This window comes from Eublepharis macularius, chromosome 8 (genome assembly GCF_028583425.1).
Source record: "Eublepharis macularius isolate TG4126 chromosome 8, MPM_Emac_v1.0, whole genome shotgun sequence".
NCBI lineage: Eukaryota > Metazoa > Chordata > Lepidosauria > Squamata > Eublepharidae > Eublepharis > Eublepharis macularius.
The window spans coordinates 100,663,912-100,676,826 of record NC_072797.1 but is presented as its reverse complement, the minus strand read 5'-3'; the positions used below and the strand labels follow the sequence as shown (position 1 = coordinate 100,676,826).

The following is a 12,915-nucleotide window of genomic DNA, read 5'->3' as shown; positions in this document are numbered from 1 at the left end:
TCAAAAAAGAACATAGACCAGTTTCTATGTCAGAGGGACATTCAGAAGGTAGAAATTGCATCTTTCGTAGAGGTTTATGTGCCGTCTTCCACGTGCCCCTCTCCTCCAGCTTACACAAATAAGCCACAAGCAAATATACAAGAGAACCAGATCAGATGATTGAGTTGGCTCTCTGACTATTCTGTAGTAATTTTTCTGCCTCTGCTTCCCTTAGGAGTTCCTCATGCAAGCCTTGTAAGAGTGCTGTAAAAGGCATCATTTTTATTGACCATTGCCTTGAAAGTCAGGGCATGGCATACTTTGAGAGCAAGGTTTGTCTTCTGTCATGAGTGGACAGGGCACAGCCAGAGGGAAATGCTTGACTAATTTGGTGTTGTACCAGTTTTGCGTAGTGGCTAGTGTGTCAGACCCTGATGTGGATAGCCCAGGTGAGTCTGATCTCATCAGATCTCAGAAGCTAAACAGGGTTGACCTTAGTAATTGGATAGGACACTTCCAACAAGGATCAGGGTTGCAGAGGCAGGCAATGGTAAACCACCTCTCTTAGTCTGTTGCCGTGAAAACCCCAACAGGGGTTGGCATAAGTCAACTCTGACTTGAGGGCACTCTCCTCCTCCTAGAGAACTAGGATCTGGGGAGAACTCGGCTGTTGAAGCTCCCTAGGTAACCTTTGGCCAGTAACACACTCTCAGCCTAGCCTACCTCACAGGTTTGTTGTGAGGATAAAATAGAGGAGAGTTGCATTATATAAGCCATCCTGTGTCCCCATTGGGGAGAAAAGTGGGGCATAAATGAAGCAAAATAAATAAAATTGCTAGGTAAAAGAAGTGATTGCAGTCAGCAGCATCAGTAAGGGGAAGTCAGGAGAGGGTGAGCTAAGCAGAAAGGGAATGGGGACTCAGTTGGGTTGGTTAGAAGTACTGTGGGATGCAGTGGTTCACAAATGCAAGGGCTCTTCCTCTCCTCCTCTCTCCCCCAGAAGATCTTGGGGGGCGGTATTCTGGTAGATGCCAACCAAAGGACAATGATTCATTTACAGAGCGGTCCTATGGAGACTTACTCCAGTCTAAGCCCATTGACCTCAATTGACTTAGGCTGGAGTAACTCTGCATAGGATTGCACTGTTAGTGTACCAACATGAACCGCTTGTGACCCAAACACTTGCATTTCTTGGAATTGTTTCTACCATAAGTACATATTTTCCATCATCGTTCTCGCCTTCTGTGGGTAGAGGGGGTGTGGAGGGAGCCTGTAGGTTTGTATTTGCATGGTGATAAATATTAAAAGTTCTTTAAATAGGCATTTTAAATTCCTGCATTTGATTATTTTCTGTTTGAGAAAGTGGTGCTTATTTAAGAACTAGGTGTCTTCTCATTTGTGGATTTAAAAAAAATACTACTTTGTGAAGTGATAGTAGGATTTGCTGTTATGTAGGCCAGTATTGTATTAGAATTACATAACAATGTTGGAGTGGTGGAAACTGATGAAAAGACGGGGACATTCAGAATCCCTTAACAGATTACAGCCTGCCACAATGAAGACAGCTCAGGCTTTTCAGCGCATGTGGTTGCATGCAGTGAAAAAGTTGAGGATTTTAAAATGGCACGTGAGTTATTTTTAAAATATATATACAATTCCATTAGACTTCCCCCGCCTTCCTCCATGCCCAGATGCTGTATTTAAAACTAGCGGTTCTGATGCTTGTATAGTTAATATGAATATACAATCATTTATTTTAGTCTAGAACAACTTGACGTCAAGCTGTTCGGGGGGAAAGTGTTAAGTGTGTTCAAAGTGTCCATAGCACTTGAATTCTGAAATTGCTGTTCTAATTAGAATTAATTAGCAGAAAGATCTGTGCAAAATTCTGTTTGGAAACATTGCTTAACAAGATATTATTTTTATTTATTTGCTCCATTTATATCCTGCTTTTCTCACTGAAACTCAAAGCAGATTGCAAAATATTTTTAAAAATCAGACACTGTAAAAAATCCAGTAGATAATGCAGTAGGACCAAGATTGCAGTACTGAAAACATTGCAAAGAAAGAAAGAAAGAAAGAAAGAAAGAAAGAAAGAAAGAAAGAAAGAAAGAAAACTATCTAAGGCATGACATAATGCTGAAAGACGGTTAGAAAGATAGAAGACAATTACGTAAAAGCAGTAGTCATTTAATATAGGGATGGTAAAATTGTAAAACAAGTTATTAATAATTTTTTCACCACTTGTTTATTTTTTGTAGCATTGTAATAATTGTTCCTATTACATATGGATATATTTTTCATATAATGATGCATTAACTACTTCTTGGCAGTCAGTGGTATTTGACTAATCTATTTCTTAAAGTATTCGAAGTAACAATGTATAAAAGCATTTGTTTTACTTGCTTCTAATATAATTGGAATGGTGTACTGCGATGGAGGATGTCTTCTCCACAGTTACAGTCAGAAGTCTTCAGACACTGACTTAACATCTGTGGTCTTGCCCTTCCCCCCACACTCATCCCGGTCCTTTCTGTTAATCTGTCAGCATTGGTTAGTATCTCTGCAACAGAAACAGCTGTAAATTTTATAATGTTAAAGAGATTATGAGTTAGAGATTTAGGACAGCACAGATGGCTTTTGCGCCCAGTGAACTTCCAAGGTGAAACTTCAGAATTTTGTCTGTGCTGCATTTGCTAGCCTGTAACCTCAAGAGCTAGTCCCTCTTAGTTTGATGACTGTGCTATGTAAAATTCATACAAACAGAAAGCTTACTTAACAGTTTGATTTATTTCATTACAGGAAACTCTTTCTGCTTTCTGTGTGAGCATAACGATGTTGTGCCCTAATACAAACTTTCTTCAATTGGGGAAAAAATTATAGTTCTGAACACCGTTAAAGTAGTTTAAACGTTGACTTTTTAAGCTTAGCAAGTAGTTCAGTGTTAGCAGAAAATGACCATATTTCTGCTAACACTGAACTACTTAGGGTCATTATTCTTGGCACTTTGATTCTTGGTCAATAAAATAAGTACAGTGAAATAAATATTGAAACTCAAGCTTATCTTTGTGCCTCCTACCCAGAAGAATCCACAATGACCAACCCTCGCCGTATTGGGAATGCTGTGGTGACAGCCGCCATGCCAGGTGGAACCCTCCTTTTGCTTCTAAGCCATGCTATACAGCAGGCAGGCGAGGAGGCCAGCTGCCCAGGGCTCCCAACTTCCCAAGAAAAGCATCTTGGGAAACATCTTGAGAGAGGCTGAAGGGGAAGGAGACACCCGCTGATGATGCCAGTTGTCAGAACGTCCAGCAATGTTTATGGCATGAAGCTGGCCAGCTGGAGAGGAGGGAGCGGCGAGTACACGCCGCTGAAGATGCAGGGCTGTGATGGTTGCGGAGAAGGCAGTTGCCCTTTGGGTGATGCCAGTTAATTGCACAATCTGGTTAATAAAATGCCAGATAAAAAACTTTTATTCTATGAACAGAATTAGAAGGGATAAGAGTAGTTTGATAATAGTTAGAAGAATGATTTTGCCAGCCAACAGATTATTGTTCTCAGCACAGGATACAAACACTTTGGTACTAATGTTACAGTTGCCACTCATTCTTTTGGCTCAATCTGGAGATGTTTTTAAAAAATATTAACATCTCTAGGTATTTGTTTGCTGAACTGCTGAAGTGGATTGTAGCCAAACAGTTCCTCGTAATGTTGAATGGAATTAATGTATCTGGAACTACTTGAGTTTGGTGTCAGGCCTGATTTTGGGACTGCAGTGCCTTGGCTGTTGCCTTGGTGAATGACTAACGCTGGGAGGCAGGAGAGGGCGGAGAGTGATCATGTGGCTTCTTTTGGACCTCTCTGAGCCAAGCTACAAGTGACGCCTGACACAGGTTGGACACTTATCAGCTTCCCTCAAGTTTTGATGGGAAATGTAGGCATCCTCGTCTTGTAGCTTACCTAAGTTTACAGAGCAGCAGTCTATGGGAGGGAGAACATGTGGTCGGGAGGGGAGTGCAGGTGTCGGGCTCTTACCGGGCGCCCCCCTTCCCCTTTGCTGTGTGTGTGGGGGGGTGGGGTTCTGTAAACTTTAATTAAATGGAGAGCCAAGCTGTAAGACCAGGACGCATACATTTCCCATCAAAACGAGGTAAGCTGACAAGTGTCCAACCTGTGTCAGGCGTCAGTTGTAGCTTGGCTCTCCATGTTTTTCATTGCATATGACCGCAGTATCCATTTGGACTATTTTCCGTTCCTAGAGGATAGGATCTGGGCAGTTGTGCTGGGATAACATTGTTTCTCCATGTGGAATGGTTCTGGTTCAGATTTGTGTGTTATACTGCTTCACATGTGCATGAAATCTCTTGGGAAGGTCATCAGGGGATTCATTGTCAATATTGTGATGATATGGAGCTCTTTTTCCTTTTCATCAAAATCATCTGAAGCAGTGACATCCTGGTATGTACGTCTGGGATATGTGCTGGACTAGGTAAGAGTGTATTTAAGATCAGCCAAGAAAAAACAATAGAAAAGGTGCGGGGGTATAAGTGCCCCTTAAGTTTTGGTTGGGGTCTTCACATCTCTAATATGGCAGCATTTTCGCAAAGAGCTCTGCAGTAGGTCTTCCCCAGCTTGGCAGCCTAAGATACTTTAGTTTGAGGTACTAGTTATTGAACCTTGTATGTCATACTTGCAAAGCAGAGATTGCATATTGCTGCTGCTGAGGTCTGGTTCCTAGACTTGCAGTTTGTACTGTAGGCACAAATGTTTAAGGAGGTTGGTGAACCTACTTTGTGCTGTGTTTACTTTTATGGCTGTGTCAGTCAAACATACAAACTCCTCCTTGAGTTTGCCTGTTAAATTTTGTACTTTTAACTTTTTTTTTTAAATTCCTTGCTTGCTGATGGTTAAAGCAGTTCTATGTTTGCAGGTTTTCAAATAGTTCTGGGTTTTGGTGTTGTTTTAATTGGATGAGATCTTGCTCTTGTTGTGATGTTTTATTGATGGCTGGTATGGTTTTTTTTATCATATAATAGGCCCCAGGCATGGAAGAGCTGATATGGGAGCAGTACACAGTGACCTTACAAAAGGTAAGAAGAAGTTATCTGGGTCCTCTTTTATGTTGCAACTATTCTTGTCTCAGGGGTGGGCCTGTTTAATTCACATTCCTGTTTCTTACCTGGTAGTTTTAAATAGCTGTTTGATTGCTATACTTATATATACACAAGTTTTTTGAAAAAAAATGCTTTGTTTGCAGCTACAGGTGTTGACTCCACAGGGAAGGGTAACTCTATACATCTTTTTTTTTTCAAAATCACCAACAATACAAATAACTTTTAAGAGTAACCTTATACATCTTAATTAGTTAAGGACTGATCCTTGAAATGACTGAAGAATGGCTTTTATCTTGGTAGTTGACCAATTTTAAATTGTTTTAGTGGTTAGCTAAAAAGTGTTGTGTTTTTTCTTACTTCAAGGACTCAAAACGTGGATTTGGAATTGCAGTTTCCGGTGGCAGAGATAACCCTCATTTTGAAAATGGTGAAACATCCATAGTCGTTTCAGATGTCCTTGCAGGTGGTCCAGCTGATGGATTACTTCAGTAAGTATGTTTGATCACATCAGTAATGCTTACCTTTCTTTGCCCTGATCTTTTGTGCGCAAAGGGCAAATGCTTGTAAATGTTGCCTTTCATGAGAGCACAGATGTAACCCAAATGAATGCAGTTATTTGATCTGGCCATCTCTGTTGGAAAACCTTGTACAATCTAGTTGTTGTTTTATTTTGGCGCCTGGTCTAATAGCTAGACCACTGAACAGTAGAATGCATCTGAATAGCAATGTTTTGTGCTCCTGTTCCTGAAGGAGAAAAGTGCAGACATGGTTTAACTGCTCATGTGGGCATATATCCAGTCCCTGCAAACCACATGTGCCATGAACAGGCCACAATCATGATAGTTAAATTGGTTTCATAATGTAGGTTAAGCCATTGACAGTGACATCCCCTATTGGAGTAACTCTCAACTTGACTTTTTGGGATTAATCAGTTGGAGCTTCTGTTCCATTTTGTCCTTTGTCATTGGTGGTAATGCTGCATGTGTCAAGACTGTTAACTGAGTCACACTAAGTGAAACCTGCAAATTATTGCACATTAGGTAAGAAAGATAAACTAATGAAAAAGCATTTTAGTCGTATAGCTAACATATTGAATGTGATGAGGTTCTGGAAAGGTGCTGTGATGAGCAAAAGTGTAACAAAGCAATGGGAGAATATCCATGGTTTTGGAGTGGCATCTCTCCCTGTTACAGAACTTGTTTTTTGCTCAAATAATTATGCTGTTGTTTTTGTATTTAACAGAGTTTTATGGGGAAAGTTTCTGGTTATCTCCAGTTTTTATATAAGACACTCCTTTTATTGTTTTTTAAAGAAATCATTTTAAAAGCTTGACTGCTTGCTTTGTTGCATGTTGAGCCAAGAGGAAATGTGGGATATAAATGTCTCTGGATCCAGTCTTCCTTTTACTGTCTGGCACTTGTGCACTGTGCCCAACTCCCAGTCCATTACAGGGAGCGTGTTAATTTCCTCTGTTGTTTCCCAAATGAAGAAGTAGTCATGGTGGACAGGAGTATGGGAAACATGCACAGATCTTCCATTCCACATAATGTTCCACTTGTGCACAGTGTGTGTTTAAGTGGACCCGATCTCCCTTGAGCCCTGCAAGCATCTTTCTTTGCATAGGTTCTGCATTCATGGTAGATTTGGATTGAGACAAACTCTTGTACCCAAAGTTAGATGTCAGTGTTAAATATAGTCTTGGTTAATCTTTTTTTCAGAGAAAATGACAGAGTGGTTATGGTTAATGGGACACCGATGGAAAATGTACCCCATTCTTTTGCTGTTCAACAGTTACGGAAAAGTGGGAAAATGGCTGTCATTGTAAGTGAATTATTACTTGTATTTGAGAAATTTGGAGGCTTGGGGGTGGGGGTGGCAGCTTTTTTAAACTTATGGAGGCACTTAAGCTTTTGCCAGAGAAGGGAATTTCTAAATGTATTCATGGAGGATCTGGATTCATCATATGCTATTCAGAGGACAAAGGTACAGCTAACTCAAAACTTTTATTGCATCTAATCATGAGGCTTGTTGGGACAGTAATGACATATTATAGATTATTTTATGTATTTTGTTGTTATTTGTCCATAAGGATCAATACAGGAACTACTAGTGTCTGTTGAATTGCCAAATAAAGGGATTTCTTCACTTAAGCAAAGCGCACTGACCTGGATATTACTTTAGAATAGGAGAGAGATACGGTGCAACCAGCTGCCACAGAAAGAAGCCCTGCAAAAAGTCACCCACAGAAGTTTTTAAGTTCCTTACAAAAGAGCAGAGTTCCTTATGAAATAGTGTGATGTTTTTCTCCGAACTAGTAATGTTTTCTTTGGGGAAGTACATTGTGCACAGCCTTTAAAAGGTTTTTATGTCTATAGTTAAAGCAATGAAAAAATCAAGTTACATAGCACATAGTAAAAGTCCAGTCCTAGAAGAACAGATAAACTCCTTAGTACACAGATTATATTACTTGAAATGAAACGGGGCGAGGTTCTCCAACCTGTTTTAAATGTGATGCTGCTGTGCAAAAAGTGTATGTGGCTGGTGCGATGTTTACATGATGCTTACTACATTTTAATATGTGCCCCTATATCTGCAATGTTAGCATGCCACAGCCCGAGTCTCAGGTGCCACCTATATGTCCATGCCTACTTGAATAAATGCTATGCAACTTTGCATCTAAATTGGGCCTCACTAATATGGTGATGAATATAAACTATTTTTTAAAATACAGAATTGTTCTTAAATCCTGCAAATAGGTAGTGAAAAGACCTCGTAAAATTCAGCTCCCAGCTGTTAGAAGAAGCCCTTCTCTTGACTATGACTGCAGAGGCTTTGAGGTCATGGATGACCATGCAGAATTTGATGGCAGAAGTGTTCGAAGTGGCTATACAGAAAGGAGCTGGCATAGTGGAAATGGAGGCCGCAGCCAGAGCTGGGGGAACAGCCTCGATAAAGGCTACAGAATTGACCCTGATAGAGGACGTAACCACAGCCGGGAGCGCAGCTATAGCCGGGACCGAAGTCGGGGCAGGAGCATGGACAGAGAGAGAAGCTTGGACCGTGAATATCGAAGACCTCGAAGCAGGGGCAGAAGCGTTGACAGAGATGACATGTATGAACAAGGTTATGGTGACAGTAGGAGTCCACCAAGAGATTATGGTTGGAGATCTCGTCCTGATCCTCAGTACAAGAAGGAAGCAAAGAGTGGTAGTAGAGACCGACTTAATTCCCGCAGCCCTTCACTTGAGTTGCAGCATCAGTATGATTATGATGGGCAGCAGGATCCAAGTGGACCAGTTAATGTTCTCCTTAGCAAAAATAGATCAAATGAAGGTAAGTGTAACCAACTGATCTAAGTTGCAGAATTTATTCCACTTCTGTTGAGTTGGGGGTGGAGGTGGGGGAATGACTTAATTTCTATAAAATTTAAAATATGTTACACAGGACTCCAAAGTCACATTCATACTGCTAGTACAATTTGAAGCTTATTTTTACAGTTATAAAGGCTAGAAACTTGAAATTCTGGATGCTTGATTCTTGGTGGCTTTCTTTAAATAGTTCAGGGCATCCATATGGGTTACAGGACTGTTACTAGCCTACATGGAAACAATGCAGCGTAAGATGCTCACAAATAGACTTTGCCCTAGTTTTACAGTCCCAGGCAGGCACCAGCACTGGAAGTGTGAGTATCTACTTCAGCCACCATACACGGCTACTGTTTGCCTTGATGGGTTACATGTTGTTTACTCCTGTACTGGAGTGCCAGTGCATTGGAAGGACAACAGGGTACAAACAAGGGAAAATGTCATTAATGAGTCCCTTCAATAAAATGTTGGAAATCTCTGATATGTATATTTAATGTGTCAGAAACTATTGAGATCTCTCTTTCTCCTTGTTCTACTTAATAGAATATGGTCTTCGACTTGGGAGTCAGATTTTCATCAAAGAAATGACCAGTACTGGACTAGCAACGAAAGATGGCAATTTGCACGAAGGGGACATCATTCTAAAAGTATGTAGTTGTGTGGGCCTTTTATTCTTTACTAGCAACAGAGCCTGTTCTGAAAAAAAGGGCCCTAGAAAACCCAGGAATGCTGGGCTTCCCACTGCCGCAGCTCCCTTCAGAGGCGCAGACAGGCTCACCTGGCTATCCTGCAGCAACAGCTCCCTCTGGAGGGGTGGGTGGGCTCTCCTGGCCGTCCCACCGCTGCGGCTCTCTCTGGAGGGGCGGGCCAGCTCGCCTGGCCGTCCCACCACAGTGGCACCCTCTGGAGGCTGCATTGGCCATGACACGCATTTTATCCTGATGCTCCTGCACAGGCACTCCAGGATAAAAAGTGCATTGTCGCCAATACGGCTTGCCTTTCATAGAGAAAGATAAGTGAGGTAAATTGTATTATATAAGATCAGTTTGCAAGTTTTCCTGTCTGTTTGCAAATATTGAATGGAGACTGAATGTTTAAGTTTGTTGGGGCTGTTGCTTTTACCAATCTAGATCAACGGTACAGTGACAGAAAATATGTCCTTATCTGATGCAAGAAAACTGATTGAGAAATCAAGAGGAAAACTCCAGTTGGTTGTCATGCGAGACAGAAAACAAACCCTGATCAACATTCCTTCAATGCATGACAGTGAATCAGAAATGGAAGGTGAGAGGTTGAAAGCAGAAATTAAAATTTTCTAATTAAGTTTGCCAAATAGCAATGAGCAACCTAAAGCATGTAACAAAAGTTCTCAAAACTGAAAATTTAGGTGCAAAATTAATGCATTGTTAGTCTTCTAATGTTTATCTGATCTGACTGACAGCCAGAGTTTTGTAGGCAGGGCAAGTACGTGAGCTAAGGCTGAGCAGCAGAATGTGTTCATTGTACCAGGTCTGTTCTCCTCCTCCTCATTCATTAGCTTACATTTTTTAATCTTCTTCATTCTGTTTTCCATGTGTAGGGTGCCTCTCCCTCTCTCTCTCTCTCTCCCTCCCTCCCCCTCTCCCTCTAAGTGCCATCATCACAATCGACTTTCGGAGACCCCGGTAAGGGGCTTTACTGTGCCACCTTCCCGCCCATATTGAGTGCTACATAGTATAATAAATGCAGTGTAGAGAGCTGGTATCCTTTAATCCAGCTTTGGCCTTGAAGTGTACAAGGAGCTCACAGACACAAATACCTCCTGTACCAAGCTAGGGTAATGTATGTTACTGGTAGTGGCATGCGAGCAGTTTCAGTGGGATTGATGTCACACTGCTCTGGTGATGATTTAAGGAAGCTGATTATATGGCCAAGGAATAGCAACATGATTATTTCCCATGCCACTTTCTCCCTGCTCCAGGGCTTCCTTGCTTCTGCTGGTGTCTGAATTAGTCAAGAGCAGGGGTCTCCAAGAGGTAACTTTTGAACTAGTGGTTGCCAGTAATTCTCTAGTTTAGCTCATGCATTTCCTGCAAGGCCTAGGAATACACTGCAAAAAGATCTGACTCTTAAAAAATATAAACTTTTATTTCATAGGATTTTTCTCTGTGCTGCTTAGCTGAGAGCTAGCTCTTCCTTGTCAGTGTTCTGTTTCATAGATAGATCAAAACTTGGCAACATGCTGGGGTGATGGGAAATATTTCAGAACTCAGAAGTAGCTCTCAGTAAAGAAAAGGTTGGTGACTGTGAGCCAGAGTATTGCTTTCTGTCGCATGATGGTTTTTTCCCTCTGGGAAAGGCTTGATCTTCTCTGTGTAAAGTCTGGGGAATCCTTGCCATTGAGTAAACAACTCTCATATGAAAGTTTGTATATACTTTTGCGGCTACGCAGCATAGGGGCTAAAACGATCTAATTAGTTTTTCTTGTGGGAATTCTTCCTAGTTTCAACTTGGGAGGTTCTTTGTTCTGATAAGGAAATGAATGTTAAAATTATAGGCAGATGGCTTACCCAGATTTTATATGGCATTCTTTCAACAGATATTTCAGAAATAGAGTCAAACCGGTCTTGCTCCCCTCAGGATGATAGAAGACTGCATCACTCAGATGTAGACTCTCATTCTTCCAATGAAAAGCTAAAGGAAAAACCAAGGTAGGATGTATAGCCTTTTTCAAATAGTTCTTTTGTTATTCCATCTTCAGCTTCCTATTAACTTCTTTAATTTCTGTTTTAAGTGCAAAAGAAGACCCAACCAATAGACTCTCCAAAATGGGAGCAATGCCTACACCGTTTAAGTCAACTAGCGATCTCACTGCAACTTTAACCTCAGACACAAATCATGAACCAAAGTTCCATGAGGAGCCACCAGGTCCGTGCCAGATTTCTCATTTTAAGATATGTTGATTGCAGTAGGTGAAACAGCCCTTCTTGAACTTATATGTAATCAGTGCTTTTTGTTTTTTAAAATAAGTGCTGGTACTTGGTACCAATGAATACCGCCACCCAAAAAAAAACCCTGTATGTAATTACGAACCTTTTAGTTGATCAGTGGTTAATGGGGATAAGTTTCAGGAAGTAAATTTCACCATCATTTCTTCACATTGCCATTTTAATTCTCTAGTTTAGTGTTAAACTTCTTCCCCCAAGCTAGTTCCATAGATTAGAGACAAAGCTGTATGTCTTTGCTACAGCAACTGCTGTAGGATGGGAGTCTAATAGTGCCGATGTACATCGTTCTGCAGACAAAAATGTTTTCATTTTAATACTTGTTTTCTTTTTCTTAATTCTCTTGTGTCTTCTTTGCTTTATTTAAAAAATAAAGTGGAGTCCAATTCTTTGATTTGTTTTTAATTTATACAGTTGCTCAACCAAAACCAGCCCCAAGAACATTTCTTCAGCCCAGTCCTGAAGATATAGCAATATTTGGGTATGAATTTTTAACTGCCTTCACTTATTACTCTTTCACAGCTTGAAACAGTAGTAAGCAGCAGAATGTTTATATTAAATGAGGTAGGATATATTGTTTGTTTCTTAAGTGGAATTTGATTCCAGTCTGTGGTGATAGTTTCAGGTGGGTTGCCGTGTTGGTCTGTAGTAGAAGAGCAAGATTTGGGTCCAGTAACACTTTAAAGACCCAAATCTGTGGTGAGTATTTGTAGGCTTAGAGTACCGTGCTTATTGCCCAACCATTGTTAGGAAATTACAGTGTCTGTGTCCTGTGTGCTTTTAAGTGAATCTCCCTTTACTTCCAATCTGAAGATCACTCTGATTAACTCTACATCTGAACCAACATTAATGCTAATCCAGAGTTAGCCTAAACTACAATTCACAAACTGACTTACTAACCAAAGTTACACATTTCAGTTTGATACATACCTTGGTTGATGGAAATGTTGGTGCAGAAGTAACACTAAATGTAGCTGTGGAAGGGGGAAGTGCAAATAAGCTGTAGAGTTTTCCAGATCTCCTAAGCATTCATAAAATATAAGGCAGGCTCACATCGTCACCAAGAGATAGTTAACTTTCTTCAAAAGTGTATTACTAATTAGAGTTGTGAAGGCACGGAAGTGCTGATCCAGTTGGCTAATTCACAGTGTCGAATTCCACCACAGGATCATGTTTATGTGGAGAGAGCTAGCATGAAAAGGCCTGTTCACAGGAAGCTGGCATCCATTTCCATGATAGAGGCTGTCTGCTGGATAAAATGTAGCTGCAGAAATGGCCCATTTCACTGTAGTCTTTTCTGTACCTGCGTACATGGTAGGATTTGATAACGTGAACTGGCCTTTGGGATACAGCAACTACCCAACATGAATAAATGAAATGGAAAGTCTTGTAATTTTAACAGGTGCTTTATTAATTGGTTTCCCCATGGTTAGTAATCTTAGTGCTGATTGAGATGATACTGCCCTCAGGTGG

At 40.8% G+C, this 12,915-nt stretch overlaps 1 protein-coding gene across 3 annotated transcripts in view; it reads left to right on the top strand.

The window, feature by feature from the left end:
* TJP2 (tight junction protein 2) overlaps positions 1-12,915 on the top strand; it is an 88,821-nt gene that overhangs the window by 62,053 nt on the left and 13,853 nt on the right. For 2 of the 3 annotated variants that reach the window (XM_054986441.1, XM_054986440.1), the window contains 9 exons: positions 5,016-5,069; positions 5,457-5,581; positions 6,812-6,914; positions 7,850-8,426; positions 9,002-9,105; positions 9,589-9,742; positions 11,037-11,148; positions 11,232-11,365; positions 11,857-11,923. In XM_054986441.1, coding sequence (XP_054842416.1) covers positions 5,025-5,069; positions 5,457-5,581; positions 6,812-6,914; positions 7,850-8,426; positions 9,002-9,105; positions 9,589-9,742; positions 11,037-11,148; positions 11,232-11,365; positions 11,857-11,923 — 1,421 coding nt within the window. In that variant the 5' untranslated portion in view covers positions 5,016-5,024. Of the gene's footprint in view, positions 1-1,341; positions 1,607-5,015; positions 5,070-5,456; positions 5,582-6,811; positions 6,915-7,849; positions 8,427-9,001; positions 9,106-9,588; positions 9,743-11,036; positions 11,149-11,231; positions 11,366-11,856; positions 11,924-12,915 lie in introns of those variants that run through there. The other variant, XM_054986442.1, reaches the window with a different exon arrangement.